Source organism: Diprion similis, chromosome 4 (genome assembly GCF_021155765.1).
Source record: "Diprion similis isolate iyDipSimi1 chromosome 4, iyDipSimi1.1, whole genome shotgun sequence".
Taxonomy (NCBI): Eukaryota; Metazoa; Arthropoda; class Insecta; order Hymenoptera; family Diprionidae; genus Diprion; species Diprion similis.
Window position 1 is genome coordinate 12987202 of NC_060108.1, and position 15062 is coordinate 13002263.

Genomic DNA, 15062 nt, shown 5'->3' on the forward strand with positions numbered 1-15062 from the left:
TGAAGAATCATTAGCTGATTATTAGTTTTTTTTCAGCGAGGGATACGTCCCAATAATTTTACCACGCTACCGCAGGCTCAGGGAGATTCACACGGCTGATATATATTCCATACATTCGTCATAGTAATTATCTCAAAATTCTTTTCTGGCAGTATATGAATAAAACGAATTTGAGCATGATCTCAATAACTTTTCAACTAATATTCTCACTGGCATACAGTTTTTCAATCACACTTGGTCAATATAATGTCGAAGAAACTGTAACATTTTTTCCTAACAATGATAAAAAAATGTATATTTATACGTAATGTCTTTTTCATTCGTGTTTAAGTCTACAAAAATTAATATACAAGATGAAAGTCGATTCACTTGGTTTTGATGTATTGTTCTTTCCAGGCCAAGCATAATCAAGCTCTTGCGAATCACCCTTCGTCACGAGGTGCTCGGACTGTTCATTTCATTTTGGTGAATGAGAGTTTGTACTTCCGCATGGAAAAATTGAGTAGTCGCCTTCCCTGAAATACGTAGGGAAACTCAATCCGTTGATGCTTTTTATTCTATCACGTAGTAAACCAGTGAATTGAACTTACGATTCCAGCGTGACCATTGCCACTGGACGAATCCTCAATTTCCGATTTCTGATGACTCTTGCGCAGATTTTTCTTGTGAACTCGCATTGGTCGATAACTGTTGTACAACACAATCGCATAATCCGGTAATAAACCGATTACCACTGTAACAGTTGTCAACAACCAGAACGTTATGGATAGGCACAACTTATTCATTACATAGACTATGTCTCCGTCGTACACTCTGAAATCAAAAGATCAAGGTGAAGTCAATGTTTCCACTCCAGCCATCCTTCTACTCAAAGATTCTAAAATACACGCATAGGTTTCTGATGCATTTCTGCAACCACGTGATTACATTTGAAAATTTTCACAGCTAGATAGAATTCTTATACTTACATCCCTAACGATGAATAGACTAGCGAGAGTAGAATGAATGACAACCAAGATAATACTATGCTGATTGTAAAAGGAATTGTCCAATACGTGCTGTGTAACAGAAGCTGAAAGAATATTTGTACATGAATATTGAGGCTTAAAATGGTTGTACTAAGTACTGTGCTTGAATTTCCCGAGCATTATAGACAAACGTAAGTATCTCGGATTTCTTTTCTTGCAGTTTTTACCTTAATATTAGACACCGCAATAACGACGTAGTAAATCAAGGTACTGTAGGCCCAGTGACCACCTGGGGTATTGTCGTATAAAATAGCGGGATTGATCCACCAGCAACCGAAGGGCACGAAATACGATACTGATGCATGCCACATACCTTCGAAAAGCAATACATCCGTATTTAAACGATTGCACATGTTCGGAAGACATTCGCATAAATTTTCAGTAGGGCAAAGTTGAACACTATTTCTATACATACTCACCACTGACCATCCACAAACAAAACTGTTTGTTTGTTAGTAAATAATTTCTTTTGTACAATTTATACAGTTGAGGAAACTTCAATAGATCGTCTGCTACATGGTCCTGTTCCAATAAACCGTAAACCAGTACGGGAATTGAAGTAAATATCACGTTGTAACACATTAGATAAACACTATCAAATAGCACCTGGTGACAAAAATGAAACGTATAAAAAATACGATACATCAGTGATCTTCGAAATTGACCGAAAAAAGGGAGTTGAAGAACAAAGTGTAATCGAGTATAACCGCGAATGAAAACACCAATTACCTGAGTAGAAAATCCACTGTGTATGCCGAAGAATATTTGGGGCACGACCAGGGTTAAATTCTTGTAGAAAAAGTACTGTGTTAAAATGCTTATACGTATGTAGTACCAGTGACCGTGTACCAGGAGAGCCCGTCGGAGGAACATGAATTTAGCGAAAGCAAAATCGGCACTCATTGTCGCCTGACGTCCCTCCTTTCCCATTATGCCTATACCGACATGAGCTTGTTGTATCATTGACACGTCGTTACCTCCGTCACCAATAGCTGCGGTAATCGGTAGTTTGTCTGACTGTTTGATCAATTGCACCATCTGCAAGAAAAAGGATTAAGGATTTTAATCGGCAACTCTGAGCATGCATCTGATCAAATACATTCGTGCCTCATAGATTTTGCCTCTACTGATGATTCTGGTTTTTAATTCAACCCCATCGATTCGGTAGAAAACTCGATTACATGAAGCAAATCTTATTTTCGATCAAACACGGTGTAGCTCACTTAGGTGAATCTAAAAAACGTAACTTCACGGTCTTGTGTGTTGCGATTTTTCATTGTTGGCTCCATTAATTATGCAATAATCGCGTTCGAAAGCATCGATTACACACCTCACACTTTTGAAGAGGAGACATTCTGCAGCACACAACGGATTCGCAAGCCATCGTGACGTTTCGTAATAAGTCTGGGCAGTCCCTGTATGCTGTTGTCATGCTCGCACCGTCCATTATCAACCCGAACTGCTTGTAAGGCTCCAATTCAAGTTTTTGTCTGAAAACGAACGGTTAGTTTAAACAAAGGGTTTTATTGTATACAAGAGGCTTTTTGCTGGTTAACTCATAGAACAGTCTCAAACTGAACGAGGACTTGCACCGATGTGACCAGTGCAAATAATGAGAATAAAAAAGTAAAAAATTACAGCGTACAGCGGACTTACTTGAAACTAGTGAGTGCTACGCAACAGTTTTCTGCTGTGGCCTCACCCATTAGTCTCAATATCTCGGTGCCTTTTTTGAAGTGACCGCAGAGGTAAGCAATATTCTCTGCAGTCTCTCCCTTGTCCCCTGTTAAAACCCAGATCTGAGGATAGAAATAAAAATGAGAATAAGAGAAGTTCTAAATGATAGCAAAAATAGGATATTGTCAAAATTTATTTGAAATATTCACTTTTTTTTATTAATCTTATACTTAGATCGTTGTTTGAGACTTTAACCTACTTTAATCCCAGCTGCTCGTAAGGACTCCAGCGTTTCCTGAACACCCTCCTGTAATCTGTCTTCGACGGCAGTAACGCCAAGAAGCGTTAAGCCTTTTTCCACCGATCTGTAACATCGTTCCACGTGGGCAGCGCGTTCTGGGCCAATAATTTGTCTAGCACGTTCCACACTGACCATTAAGCGATCGTAATCCGATTTTGAAATTTTCTTGAACCCGACTACAAGCGTGCGCAAGCCTCGCTAAAATTGAAAAAATAAGACAATCAGGTAACGATGCGAAATAAAAACGCAGAAAAGAATTACAAATAGAACGGATTTAGATCATCTTTCTTTGTTACTTTCTTTTAATTTGACAAATGCTGAACGATATACTTAGAATTCGATTTTGGGTTTTACATTATTTCAGCCATGTCTTTATTTTTAATACCCCGGAAAAATCCTCGACGTGTTTGTTCGATTCCGCCACTTTGCCCTTTACGATTAACGGGTAAACTGATGCGTCAGCACCCTTGCAGTACAGCCATATGTCTCCAGCACCGTCTCGGACTATAACGGACATTCTTTTCCTTTCTGCAGAAAAATATGTAAAGTAAAGAATTTATTAATTACACGTTGAAATGGAACATTTTTCTCTATTCGACAAAATCAGCTTATTGCAGGGTACGTACCTGAAGTAAATTCAAACGTGTCCAGTTTCCTAAATTTTAACAAGTCATTGTTTATCCGTATCTCCATTTCGTCACCGTTATTCTTTTGCAATACCACTCCACATCTGGCACTTGCTTCCACCAAAGCTTTTTCGTCCGCCGATGCTGCCTGCGAATGTTTACAATTTATACACAATAAATAAATAAATAAATGTATGTTTGCATAGAAAATAGACGAATCACAAGCAATTTAAAAAAATCTGGACACATCATTAGTTGCAGTAAATTCTGTGACATTCAAAAGATATTTCAAAATATCTTCTTTTTCTGGAAAGGCTGCAGATTTTTTTTTCAATTTTTGCATGCCTCAGATAGAATTGCGATTATTTACGAACAAAATATCAAATCCTAAGAATATCGTTGTGTATGTATTCACGGCGTTACAAATGATGTCTAGAATGAGTGAATATTTATTTGGAAATTTCTTTCAGAAAATGAACTCTGTACGATGTGATCAAAGTATGAAAAACTTGTTAAACTGAAAAACTGAAAAACTCAAATTCGCAGTCCCACATTCGGTCTTATAAGCTTACTTGATATTCCGGTAGATTCGGGTCCATGAGTAGCGAGCTGTTGACGACTGTAGTTTTTTTTTCCCGAAAACTTTGCCGGAATATAGACCGTCGAGTTACTATACTGGCACGTTGGCTAGGCGGTGCTATGTGGACAACGTTGCAGAGAGTAATGCCAATCATGAAGTGCCAAATCTCTGGCTACCATAGAACAGAAACGAATGATTTTTATTTCCGAAAAAAAAAAATCACCTGACTGTGGAGAGCTAGCGGTGAAACTTTGGTCTTACCTTCCACACGGTGAGCTTTTCAGCACAAGTTTCATCGCCGTTCTCGGGGAGCAGGTAAAGACTGCCGTCACAATCTCGTTCCAAGTAAGTCTTTCCGTCTACCGAACACCGCCTGAATACCATCAGATTTTCAGTAAGTGTACCGGTCTTGTCAGTGAACAAATACTCAACCTGGCCAAGCTCCTCGTTTAAATCGGACGAATTAGCCAAAGCCGGTTGGTCCGATTCCTCGTCGTACATTTCAATGTCCCAGGCAAAGTAAAACGAACCGAGAAATTTTTGCATCTCTAAAATATTATAAGTAACTCGTTATACCAACTGAAACTTCCGCGGTTACGGAGGTCTTCAGGGTTCAACACTTACCAGCTGTTACGTACAGGGATATTGGCACTATGTAATTGTAAAGAATCGCAAAGGCCAGGACATCAACTATGAAGGTGTACGTAGTAATGGGGTCCGATGTTCCCACGTATTCATCCCAGGTTGGATTCAACTCGAGAAGAGCTTTCGTCAGTGCTGAAGAGAAAATTAGGACCACCAGTATAACGATAAATAGAATGAGATATTTGTTGATGGATCTGTAAAGACAACGGAATAGAACGAATGAGAACTTGAAGCAGTATAGAAAACATGACGAAATCAATGTAGGCTCCATTTACTCACTTCTCCGCCGTCGAAAACTTGTTTGTTGTAATTTTCGAATTTAAAGAAAGTTTCGTATCTCGTCCTGTGTAAACAGCGCAGCCGATAACGTAAGCCGTGTCCTTTACTCTTGCCCCTCGAAGCAGCAGATTATCCACAGTAAGAAAGCCGGTGTTTCTTTCATCGCCAAAATTTACCTCCATCTTACCGTGAAAGTTGTACAAGTCAGCCAGTGGATGCTGACAAGTAATTGTTGCCTCCAACGATACGATATCGGAGATTGACGAGCTGGAAAGAATTCTGGGAACTTGCAAAGTCTGAAAGTGTACATTGAAAGTAGAGTAAGAATGCGACGATGGTTTTGGAATCGCGAAATTAAATTTTGCATCAGTGCAATGCTTACCTTAAGATTTGTCTCACCGTCGAGATTTGATGTAGTGACGTAGCAGCTGCTAGTCGGATCGCTACTGAATAGAAGTACCAAATCACAAGGTACATCTTCGTCACAATTTACCCTCACTAGATCCCCAACTACGACGTTTTCGCAATAAATATCCTGCAGCAGAACCCAATAGATTATTACAATGAAGTTGGGTTTGATCAACCGTGATTCTTACCTGAACACACGAGTTACGAATAACCGTAACGAGGGCACGATTGACCCGTTGATCAGATCGGTATCGAAGCCAATCTTCGTAGCCCTGTTTGCAGGCTGTTACTAAAATTACAAATATTAAAGGTAGAGAGCTGGTTAGTGGTGATACTGGCGACTCGATAGAGACTGCTATCAGGGCTGTGATGAGGAAATAGAAATTCGCCACTCGCCGGAACTGTTCGAACAAATTCTTCGGCAAGAAGTTCCATAGTGTGTACTGAAATTTGAAAAATTATTAACGTGACGTGGAGTCTTGATAGTATACCCTTGATCGTTGACTAATTAATCATTCGATCTCGACATCAAAAATACAAATCAATTACTTTGTTTGTAGCGACTCGATTAATGGGATATTCGGTCTCCTTGGGATCGTTATCAGGTTTGATAAAGATCGTCCTATGCTCTGAAGGAGTTGATGATCCGCTCCCCTGAAAGGTACGAAAGATTCTGAATTACTTTCGTGAAATCGAGAGAAAAGCGTGGCTGGATGAGTTCATCTGAAAATGACGTATAAGCAAATGTGAATACATTGCTCAAAGTAGTTTATTTTCGCTGGCTGTAGCTATTAATAATACTAATAACCAAAGAACGGGTAAAGTTATCTGCTTAATACGGTCTGAATTTTTGCATCGTTGCAAACTTGCTTCACATAACACCGGGAGTCGAAATATGGTAATACATTGTCCAAAAAGATACTGATAGGTTCTCCTACGTCTTCGAAAAAATATACATCTTCGTCGGCTTCGCTGGGGATGATTTCGCTGATTGCTATCGGAATCGATCGATTCAATATTTTCCGAATCCAGTTGAGAGTTCGCCTTTAGCTCCATTTACTGGGCTTATAATCGATCCCTTTATAATTTATTCTCACGAAAGACTAACATTTCAGGTTATTAATTACAACGGATAACGAACTATGCATGGAGGAGAATCTGGTTCTGATCCAGTTCCATCGTTTCATTCAACAAATGATTGTAGGTATTCGTATAATACGATTCCTTTGTTATTATGAGCTTGAAGCAGTAGCTATGGTTAATCGGCGACTCGGTACACAAGAAAAATTCTGTCCAACGATAGATCAAAACCTTTTTGCTTGGATCAAGTGCACAAGTATTTTGCACGATGCGGGAAAAATTTATAAAATTAGTAACACTGTTCAATCTCAATGTTGACAGTGGTGTACGATTATCGTAACTCCAACGACCGACCATATATTCAATGAAAGGATGTATAACCAAGGCGGAAAACTTTTCACGGTGGTTAACCAGCGATCCGCCAAACCTCTCTTCGAATGTATAAACCGATTCAAAAAGAAATTCCTTCACGATTCTTTCATGAACATGAACAGCAGTCAGTATATTGACGACATGTACCAAGCTTGGCTGAAGGATGAAAAATCGGTTCACGCTTCGTGGGCGTCCTACTTCAGACAGGCCGCTTCCGGTGTCCCACCAGATCAGCGATACTCTCGTCCACCAATGCTGCAGGTGTCGTCTCGCGCCTCAGTGATCCCTGTTAATCTTCAAACCCAATCTATCAAACGTGAGTAAGTTTATGCCCTCATGCCTCAGGGTATTGCACGAGATCCAGCACCACCACGCAGACTTTCGGCACAAAAATGTTAAATGAATATTGTACTAACCTGGAAAAATATCACCAGATAACAGTATTCGGAAGAAAAGTGATGCTGAGTTACAAGGAAAGAACTACGTGGCTGGAACTCTCGATATTAGTGCAGCCGTGAGAGCTTACCAGGTATGAATAATCACAATGATGTGACGGTTATTTGCCACTTGCTAGTCCGCGAGATCGAAAACTCTCTGGAATAGTCTAGACATCATAATTTCCATTTATATTTACTGTTCGACACTATTTCCATTACTTTTCGCCAGTTTTAATCGCGACTTCGTATTAACATGCACAAGTTTTCATTTTTACCTTTTGCGTCTTTACTAAGCCACCTTTCTCTGTAACTTCACATCTAAATACATCGTTTGTTGGATAGATTATCATTCATAGATTATCATCCCCACACATGGTAATATTTTATCGGCGATACTCTCCACCTACAGTCACGAGGACATCTGATAGCTGACACTGACCCATTGGGAATACAAAATCCCGAATCTAAACATTTGAAAGGAACGTCCAATCCAGCACCAGAGGTCGTTGTGCGTACACACTTTAAAAGCATAACAGAAGTGGAAATGAATAAAGAGTTTTTTTTGGGTTCGAGCACGCACATCGCAGGGAAAAAGCCAACCTTGCCCTTAAAGGATATCATTATGCGGCTGAATAATATTTACTGTGGTCATATCGGCCTTGAATATGCCTACATTCCAGACTTTGCGGTGGTTCGTTGGTTCGTCTGTTACTTAGTTACTTAGTGATTTTTTTATTCCGAATATGTAACATGAGAAACCAAGAAGATCACTTGCAACAAAAATTTTGATCGTGTAGTGAAGTCTTCATTTAAAGCACATCATAAATTTATTTCGTCATTTTTGAGAGTATTCTTACAGAGCATTAGCAGAAATTATGTGTGATCATCATTGTATATTCGGAAATTAATTTACCGAAACTGGCCTAAGGATTAGGACTTGATAACGTATCGAGCATCCGGTAATATGAGGAATCAGTGGAATAATTCATGCTTCATTAAAATCAGTTGGACTGGCTGAGGCACAAGTTTGAGACGCCAGGTATAATGAATATTAGTACAGAGCACAGGAAGTGGACTTGGAAGCAAGTAATGCGAGCAGTTTCTTTCGAGTCGTTTCTGGCCAAAAAATTCGGCAGTGAGAAACGATTCGGATTAGAAGGATGCGAGTCGTTCATTCCAGCAATGGCTGAATGTCTCGAAACGTCGTCCGAAAATGGTAAAATAGAAATGATGCGTTCACCGAAAAGGAACGGCATTTAAGGAAAATGGATTTAACTACACAATCTGAATTGAATGTTATCAGGAGTTGAGACGATTGGGATCGGGCTAGCTCACCGAGGGCGTTTGAACACTTTGGTGAACATTTGTTTGAAGCCGATGAGACAACTCTTCACTCAATTCAATCCAATCGAATTGGAAGGCTCGGGCTCTGGTGACGTCAAATATCACCTTGGTACTTACAGCCAGAGACTATTGGACAGGTATTTTGGCAATTTCGGCAATTCCAAAACTATAAATTTCTATTTAACAATCGTATCATTCAGAACAGAGAAAACGATAAGCGTTGCCATAATGCCGAATCCGTCTCATTTGGAAGCAGTGAATCCAGTGGTTGTAGGACGCATTCGAGCTGAGCAAGTAGCGAAAAATGATGAAAAAGGTTAATCGGTTAAAATCCGTGTCATGCGCATGTGCTGGATTGCGGGGAAAAATATACTTTCTGCTAATCTATTCATACTAAAACTAAAAAGGAGTTCGGTCACTTGCGATATTGGTGCACGGAGACGCGGCCTACGCTGGACAAGGTATCTGCTTCGAAACTGCCCACTTTACAAGCCTTTCCGACTACACCACTGGCGGTGTTTTGCATTTCGTAATCAACAATCAGGTGAACCATGCGGAAGTCTATCTATGCGTATCAGCAACCGTTGAATCCACTCCATTTTGACCGTGCACCGTACTGCTCATTTCGTTAACAGATCGGATTCACAACTGACCCAAGGTACTCACGATCCAGTCCACACTGCACAGACGTCGCTCGCGTGGTTAACGCTCCCATATTTCACGTCCATGCTGATGACCCGGATGCAGTCGTCTATTGTAGCAAAGTGGCAAGTGAATATAGGTAAATCCTTTTAACTTTGCTTAATATTTTTCAAAACGGTGTTATGTTTTCGAATTTCGTTTGACTAGGGCGAAATTTCACAATGATGTAGTAGTGGACATTGTTGGTTACCGTCGGAATGGCCACAACGAGATGGACGAGCCGATGCTCACCCAGCCACTAATGTACAAACGAATTAAAGAACTTCCTAACGTTCTTGAAATCTACAGTAACAAGCTACTCGGCGAGGGCGTTTTAACGGAGAATGAGATGAAGGCGGTATGAAGCTTGTTTTCTGCATAAGCCACTATGTACATTGTGTACGCAACGAATTTATAGTCAGCTCTCTCAATAGCGCCGGTCATGGGGGTGTGGGGGAGGATATTTTTAAGAATTAGTATACCCCCACCAACGATTTCGATGTGCATTTATACCCTCTTGCGATAGGGCCGCTAAAAATCCATAGCAGCTACGCTATTTTCTTCCAACATTTCTTTATACGCTTTGTTCAACTGGAGTACTGGAGGAAGCTGCTGAGCTCTCTTAAGAGGAAGCGGCCAAATTGTGAGAGGCCCGATTGAGAGATTCGACTGTACCCTCAAATCAATCTGATCAAAGTCGAACATTGACAATACCCCCGAGCATGTTTCAGGAAAAAGAAAACTTTCTACAGACTTGCGAAACGGAGTTTAAAAAGGCGCAGGAAGTCACGACAATGCATATAAGTGACTGGCACGATACACCATGGTCTGATTTCTTCGAGAATCAAAGTCCAAAGGCAAAAATTCCGCCGACTGGAATTGACTCTGAAGACATAAAGACCATTTGCATGGCAGTATCGATACCGCCAAAGGACATTGAGGTTCACAAGCAGGTACTTTGATCCGTACCATGAGTACCAATGGGAAATAGAAATCAGATAACGGAAAATTGCAGCATAAGATAAAAGCACAATGTATGTACCTTCTATCGTGATAGGTGATAAGAGTAATGGCTGGCCGGCTTGCTATGACGAAAGCTCGTCAAATTGACTGGGCTCTGTGCGAGTGCCTGGCGTTTGCAAGTTTACTGAAAGAAGGTCATCACGTACGTCTATCCGGGGAGGATGTCGAACGAGGAACCTTTTCTCACAGACAGCACATAGTTCACGATCAGAACAAGGACATGACATGGAAGAATATAATTCACAACATATTCCCGGGGCAAAGTCTTTACACTGTGTCAAATTCTTCTCTCTCGGAATACGGAGTCTGTGGTAAGTGCTTGCGTAAGAATGATAATGAATCTCCAGTCGGAGCTCAAAATTGGCTTTTACATTACTACAATCCGCAGGATTCGAGCTCGGTTATTCAGCCTATGATCATAATTCCTTAACAATATGGGAAGCTCAGTTTGGGGACTTTGCCAATACCTGCCAGGTGATACACAATTCCGAATCTCAGCTTCAAGAAAAACCCTACGACACTCTCTTGCTTTCTATTTTTGACGTCCAGGTGATACTGGACTCGCTGTTATGCTCCGGAGAGGCAAAGTGGGGCCGACAAGTCGGGCTAGTTCTGCTACTCCCACATGGAATGGAAGGCCAAGGACCAGAGCATTCGTCTGCGAGGTTGGAACGCTTCCTCCAGTTGTCCGACGACGACTGCACCTACCTACCTGGCGAGGAACCTGGATCTAGCGGGACAGAAACACCCGAGGAAATAATGACTCGGCAATTGTTTAACATAAATTGGATAGTGTGTAATCCGACAACTCCTGCCAACATGTTTCACCTCCTACGGCGTCAGATACTCATGCCATTCCGGAAACCGCTGGTCAGTATCGCCTAAGAGAAGAAGCTGATTCTCTGCTATTGACTGCAAGATTTATAAAGTGAAATCGTTATAATCGTGTTATGCTTTATTCAGGTAGTAATGACCCCGAAGTCATTGCTTCGACACCCAGAGGCACGGTCAAACTTTGACGAAATATCAACCGGCACTTCGTTTCAGCCCGTGATCGGGGACGCCACAGCGAACTCAAAGTCTGTTCAAAAAGTAATCCTCTGTTCAGGTAAGGTTTACTATGATTTGGTTGGACAGAGGGCTGAGAGGAAACTGGATGATACGATAGCTGTCATACGCGTCGAGCAGCTTTGTCCATTTCCTTACAGTTTAGTGGCGGAGGAGGTTCACAAATATCCAAATGTTAAGGTAAATGATCGTCAAGTGGCCAGCACTTCGCTTTTAACATCAATTTCGTGCCAAACTAACGTGCCTTCATTGATATTTTGGTCTACAGACATTAATGTGGGTCCAGGAAGAGCACAAGAATCAGGGTGGTTTTCACTTTGTGCGAGAACGGATTGCCCTCTCCTTGCATAAACACATTGATGAAATAGCCTACGGCGGCAGAGCCACTTCGGCGTCTCCAGCAACCGGTAGCAAAGTAATCTACCAAAAGGAATTTAAACAAATGATAGAAACGGCGATGAGCCTAGAATGAAATTGCAACGTTCAAGTAACTTTCCACTCATCAAATTTTTTATTCACGAGTTCATCAAAATGAACAATCTTTTAATTCTGACTTTTATACTCTCTGGGCAGAAACATGCAATAGGCAAACCCAGTCACACGTCAACAACAGGCGAGATACCGTAATTTGCTAAATTATCAGTATATTGCATGGTATTAACCGTGTTATAATTTAATCCTAGTGAGTATACATTTTCTGTAATAAGATGTGATGCTTTGTAGTAATAAGATGTGTGATTCGGTCGTGGTTACGCACAGATTGTGATCAACTCTAGTAAATGATTAATTTGATATGGGTAGATATGAATTAATTTATGAATCGATGCGATGGAATGATTTTCAAGAGACAAAATCGGAACTCACCAATAAACTAATGTATTCTGTATTTATGAACCAAACAACGTCACTGTCATTGCTATCCCACATTGAGCCTCGGCATTTCAACGTAGATGAACGAGCAAATAAGGAACTGAGTATCAGCTTGAATGACCACGGTCGGAATTGAAACTGGTTGCAATCTACAAGTGCACAGATTGTCTTTGAGAACAAATAACGTGCTAACGATAGCAAACCGGAGAATACCATGCTAAATGAATTTTCACACCTTGCCAAGACGCTTTGATGCATTGCAGACGTCTCATGGCTTGTCGAATAATGCCATACATTGTACTAGGTGTGATATCGAGCGTAGAACTTAACAAAAAAAGCTGTATTTATGAAAGGCAGCAGGATTTTTTAGTATAAAATTCAAGTAACTAACTACGGTTAGCGACGATGAGTGGTAGTGACATTGAAACTTTATCACACATGGAAGGTTGAGACTTGTGAACGGAAACGAGAACGTTCATATCAGTAAGTTGATTAGAATTATACAATGTTCAGGAACCAAGATTCCGCACACGAATTACGTACGTCCATTAATTTTCAAACTTAGTTTTAAGAATCGAAAATGTTCGAATTAACAGATTTTTTAGGATCGTTAGAATTACGCTTCCAGGTATTCGATCGTTTAATCATCGTCGGCCCACGCCTGTATATCGCAACTGATATGAAATCTTTACGATAGAATTAGACTTTTCATTGTAAGTCTATACACTGCGCCGGTTTTATATAAACATTGGTTAAGAATGTTGTCATTTTTATCTGATTAATCAAAAATCAGTCAAACAAATCCTGAACAAAATCGAACTAATTATCACGTGAATCGACTATGGAAACTGAATTTTTTTCCCCGTTTCAAAAGTTTCAAAATAATCGCTCGGCAGAACATATTTCGGTTCTATGAAAACTTGAATCACTTTTATTACTGTGGGGTTACTCGAGTTGGAGGTATTAGGAAATTGCTCCGTTCGTTTTCATTGAGCAAAAATATTTTCGTAACCATTGCCTATCTTGAAAATATTACGCGACCGTGAGTGTTCAGGTTTCATAGTATCTTTTTGCACGGTGTCGATGTGTTGACGATGTCAGATTGCTCGTTGAATTTTAGCCGTATTTTCTTTGCAAACTAATATGTACAGATAAGGACATGGATGTAATGTGTACAGGTATAGGTGTGAAGATATTGACGCGTGGCTGTTTGAGTCAAGGTTTCAACTGCCAGAACAATGATGTATCATTTTCAAATTCTACGCAATTTGTCACTGGAAATCATGAGTTCTATTTTTATTCATCTACCAAGTTACGAGGTTTGGACAAAAATTTATCGAGCGATATAAACGTGCCGCCAAAATATATTCCATTGCAACATACACCACCAGGGTATGTAATATCAAAAACCTGTACATACATGTATAGCATTGACTCATATTCTCGATTACCATCAGGGTGTGGAACGAGTCATTTTTATTATCACTCGAAAATCGTTGACGCAGATGAATAAGCCGTGAAACAAATCGCAGAAAAGATTTGCAATTAGATAGCCTTAGATGATTAAATAATGTAAAGTTCTAATGAAACAAAGAAATTGGTAACGATAAATAAAGAATCAACTATTCTAAATCTGCTGAATTTCATAAATTTAGAAATTGCAATCATGAGTGAAAAAAATTGTATACATCACAATGCACTTACCATTTGAACAGATGAGTCTTTCTAAGACACCAACCTCGTTTTTTAATTTTTATCAAGGAATTATTTCCGGCACATTTCATTCGGAATTAAATAAAAAATAAATAAATAAATAGATAGATAAATAAATGATGAAAATGAACTCGTTATTATCAGTCCCGTCTTTTTTTCAACTGCGCGTGTCTTACGAACTTAGTTTATAGCGACACTGCCTTTCCGATTTATGGCACGTCGCAAATATAATTTATAATACGCTTCACTTGGGTCAATTTTGTTTATTTGACTATTCCTAAGCGATGACAATCATAACTTATTATTATTTTGCAACACCTGATTTTTAATGAATTCCTGTATTGAATCCATTGACCGAGACACAACACTAGGGATCAGCTGCGTTAAGTAATGAAAAACTTTTTCAAGCCGGTTGACAGTGAATCGATTGCTATTATCAACTAACGCGTCAAGCACAATTCTCACTCACGACCGTAACTAAGTTTCCTAATCTTTGGCTATCTAACGTCACGGTATACCCGCCCTGATAAGATTTGAATTCGTCCCTACCCATTGGCCAGCGACATTGAGTTTTTTGCTAACTGGACCCGTAGCTATTCCGCGCAGCTAGGTCACATTTGCCGATCCAACTCTATCACGGGGATAAATTTTTACGTTCTCATTTGCAGAACCTACATGTGCGGAAACCCGCTTCCTGTCAGAGACTTAGGATAAAAGTATAGAGCACTCGTTTTCATCGTGGTCTGTATCTACTATATATACTTCCGTCTGGTTATCTTTTTCCTACTAATACATTACAATTTACAGTGTATGTAAACGCAATTGTTATCATAAATTGCATAGTTTCAAACGAATGATCTATCTTAATAATTAAAATTCAACGACTATGAATTTAGGTAAATGTTCTACAGAATTTGAGTCTCCTGAATC

The 15062-nt window shown here is 39.9% G+C and overlaps 2 protein-coding genes across 4 annotated transcripts; one reads left to right on the plus strand and one right to left on the minus strand.

The window, feature by feature from the left end:
• Positions 1–339: 339 nt before the first annotated feature.
• Positions 340–14266, minus strand: LOC124405276 (phospholipid-transporting ATPase IF-like). Of its 3 annotated transcripts, none has more exons than XM_046880053.1 (19): positions 14124–14266; positions 6094–6198; positions 5733–5987; positions 5519–5671; positions 5137–5432; positions 4837–5051; positions 4474–4760; positions 4205–4384; positions 3633–3780; positions 3392–3534; positions 2965–3204; positions 2685–2827; positions 2359–2518; positions 1758–2066; positions 1448–1634; positions 1196–1341; positions 969–1072; positions 591–813; positions 340–515 (listed from the first exon to the last, which is right to left on the minus strand). In XM_046880053.1, the coding sequence occupies exons 1-19, from the start codon at positions 14124–14126 to the stop codon at positions 453–455; spliced, it is 3360 nt and encodes a 1119-aa protein (XP_046736009.1). In that variant the 5' UTR covers positions 14127–14266; the 3' UTR covers positions 340–452. The 3 variants fall into 3 exon arrangements, with proteins under 3 accessions (XP_046736009.1, XP_046736010.1, XP_046736007.1); XM_046880054.1 differs by lacking the exon at positions 14124–14266 and adding an exon at positions 12414–12538 and having other exon boundaries at positions 340–510; XM_046880051.1 differs by lacking the exon at positions 14124–14266 and adding an exon at positions 12414–12538.
• LOC124405277 (2-oxoglutarate dehydrogenase, mitochondrial-like) lies at positions 7978–12210 on the plus strand. The gene is made up of 13 exons (XM_046880055.1): positions 7978–8124; positions 8439–8649; positions 8737–8914; positions 8978–9093; positions 9185–9321; positions 9413–9558; positions 9627–9816; positions 10190–10411; positions 10516–10792; positions 10870–10955; positions 11031–11355; positions 11449–11729; positions 11818–12210. The coding sequence occupies exons 1-13, from the start codon at positions 7978–7980 to the stop codon at positions 12019–12021; spliced, it is 2520 nt and encodes an 839-aa protein (XP_046736011.1). The 3' UTR covers positions 12022–12210.
• Positions 14267–15062: the final 796 nt, after the last annotated feature.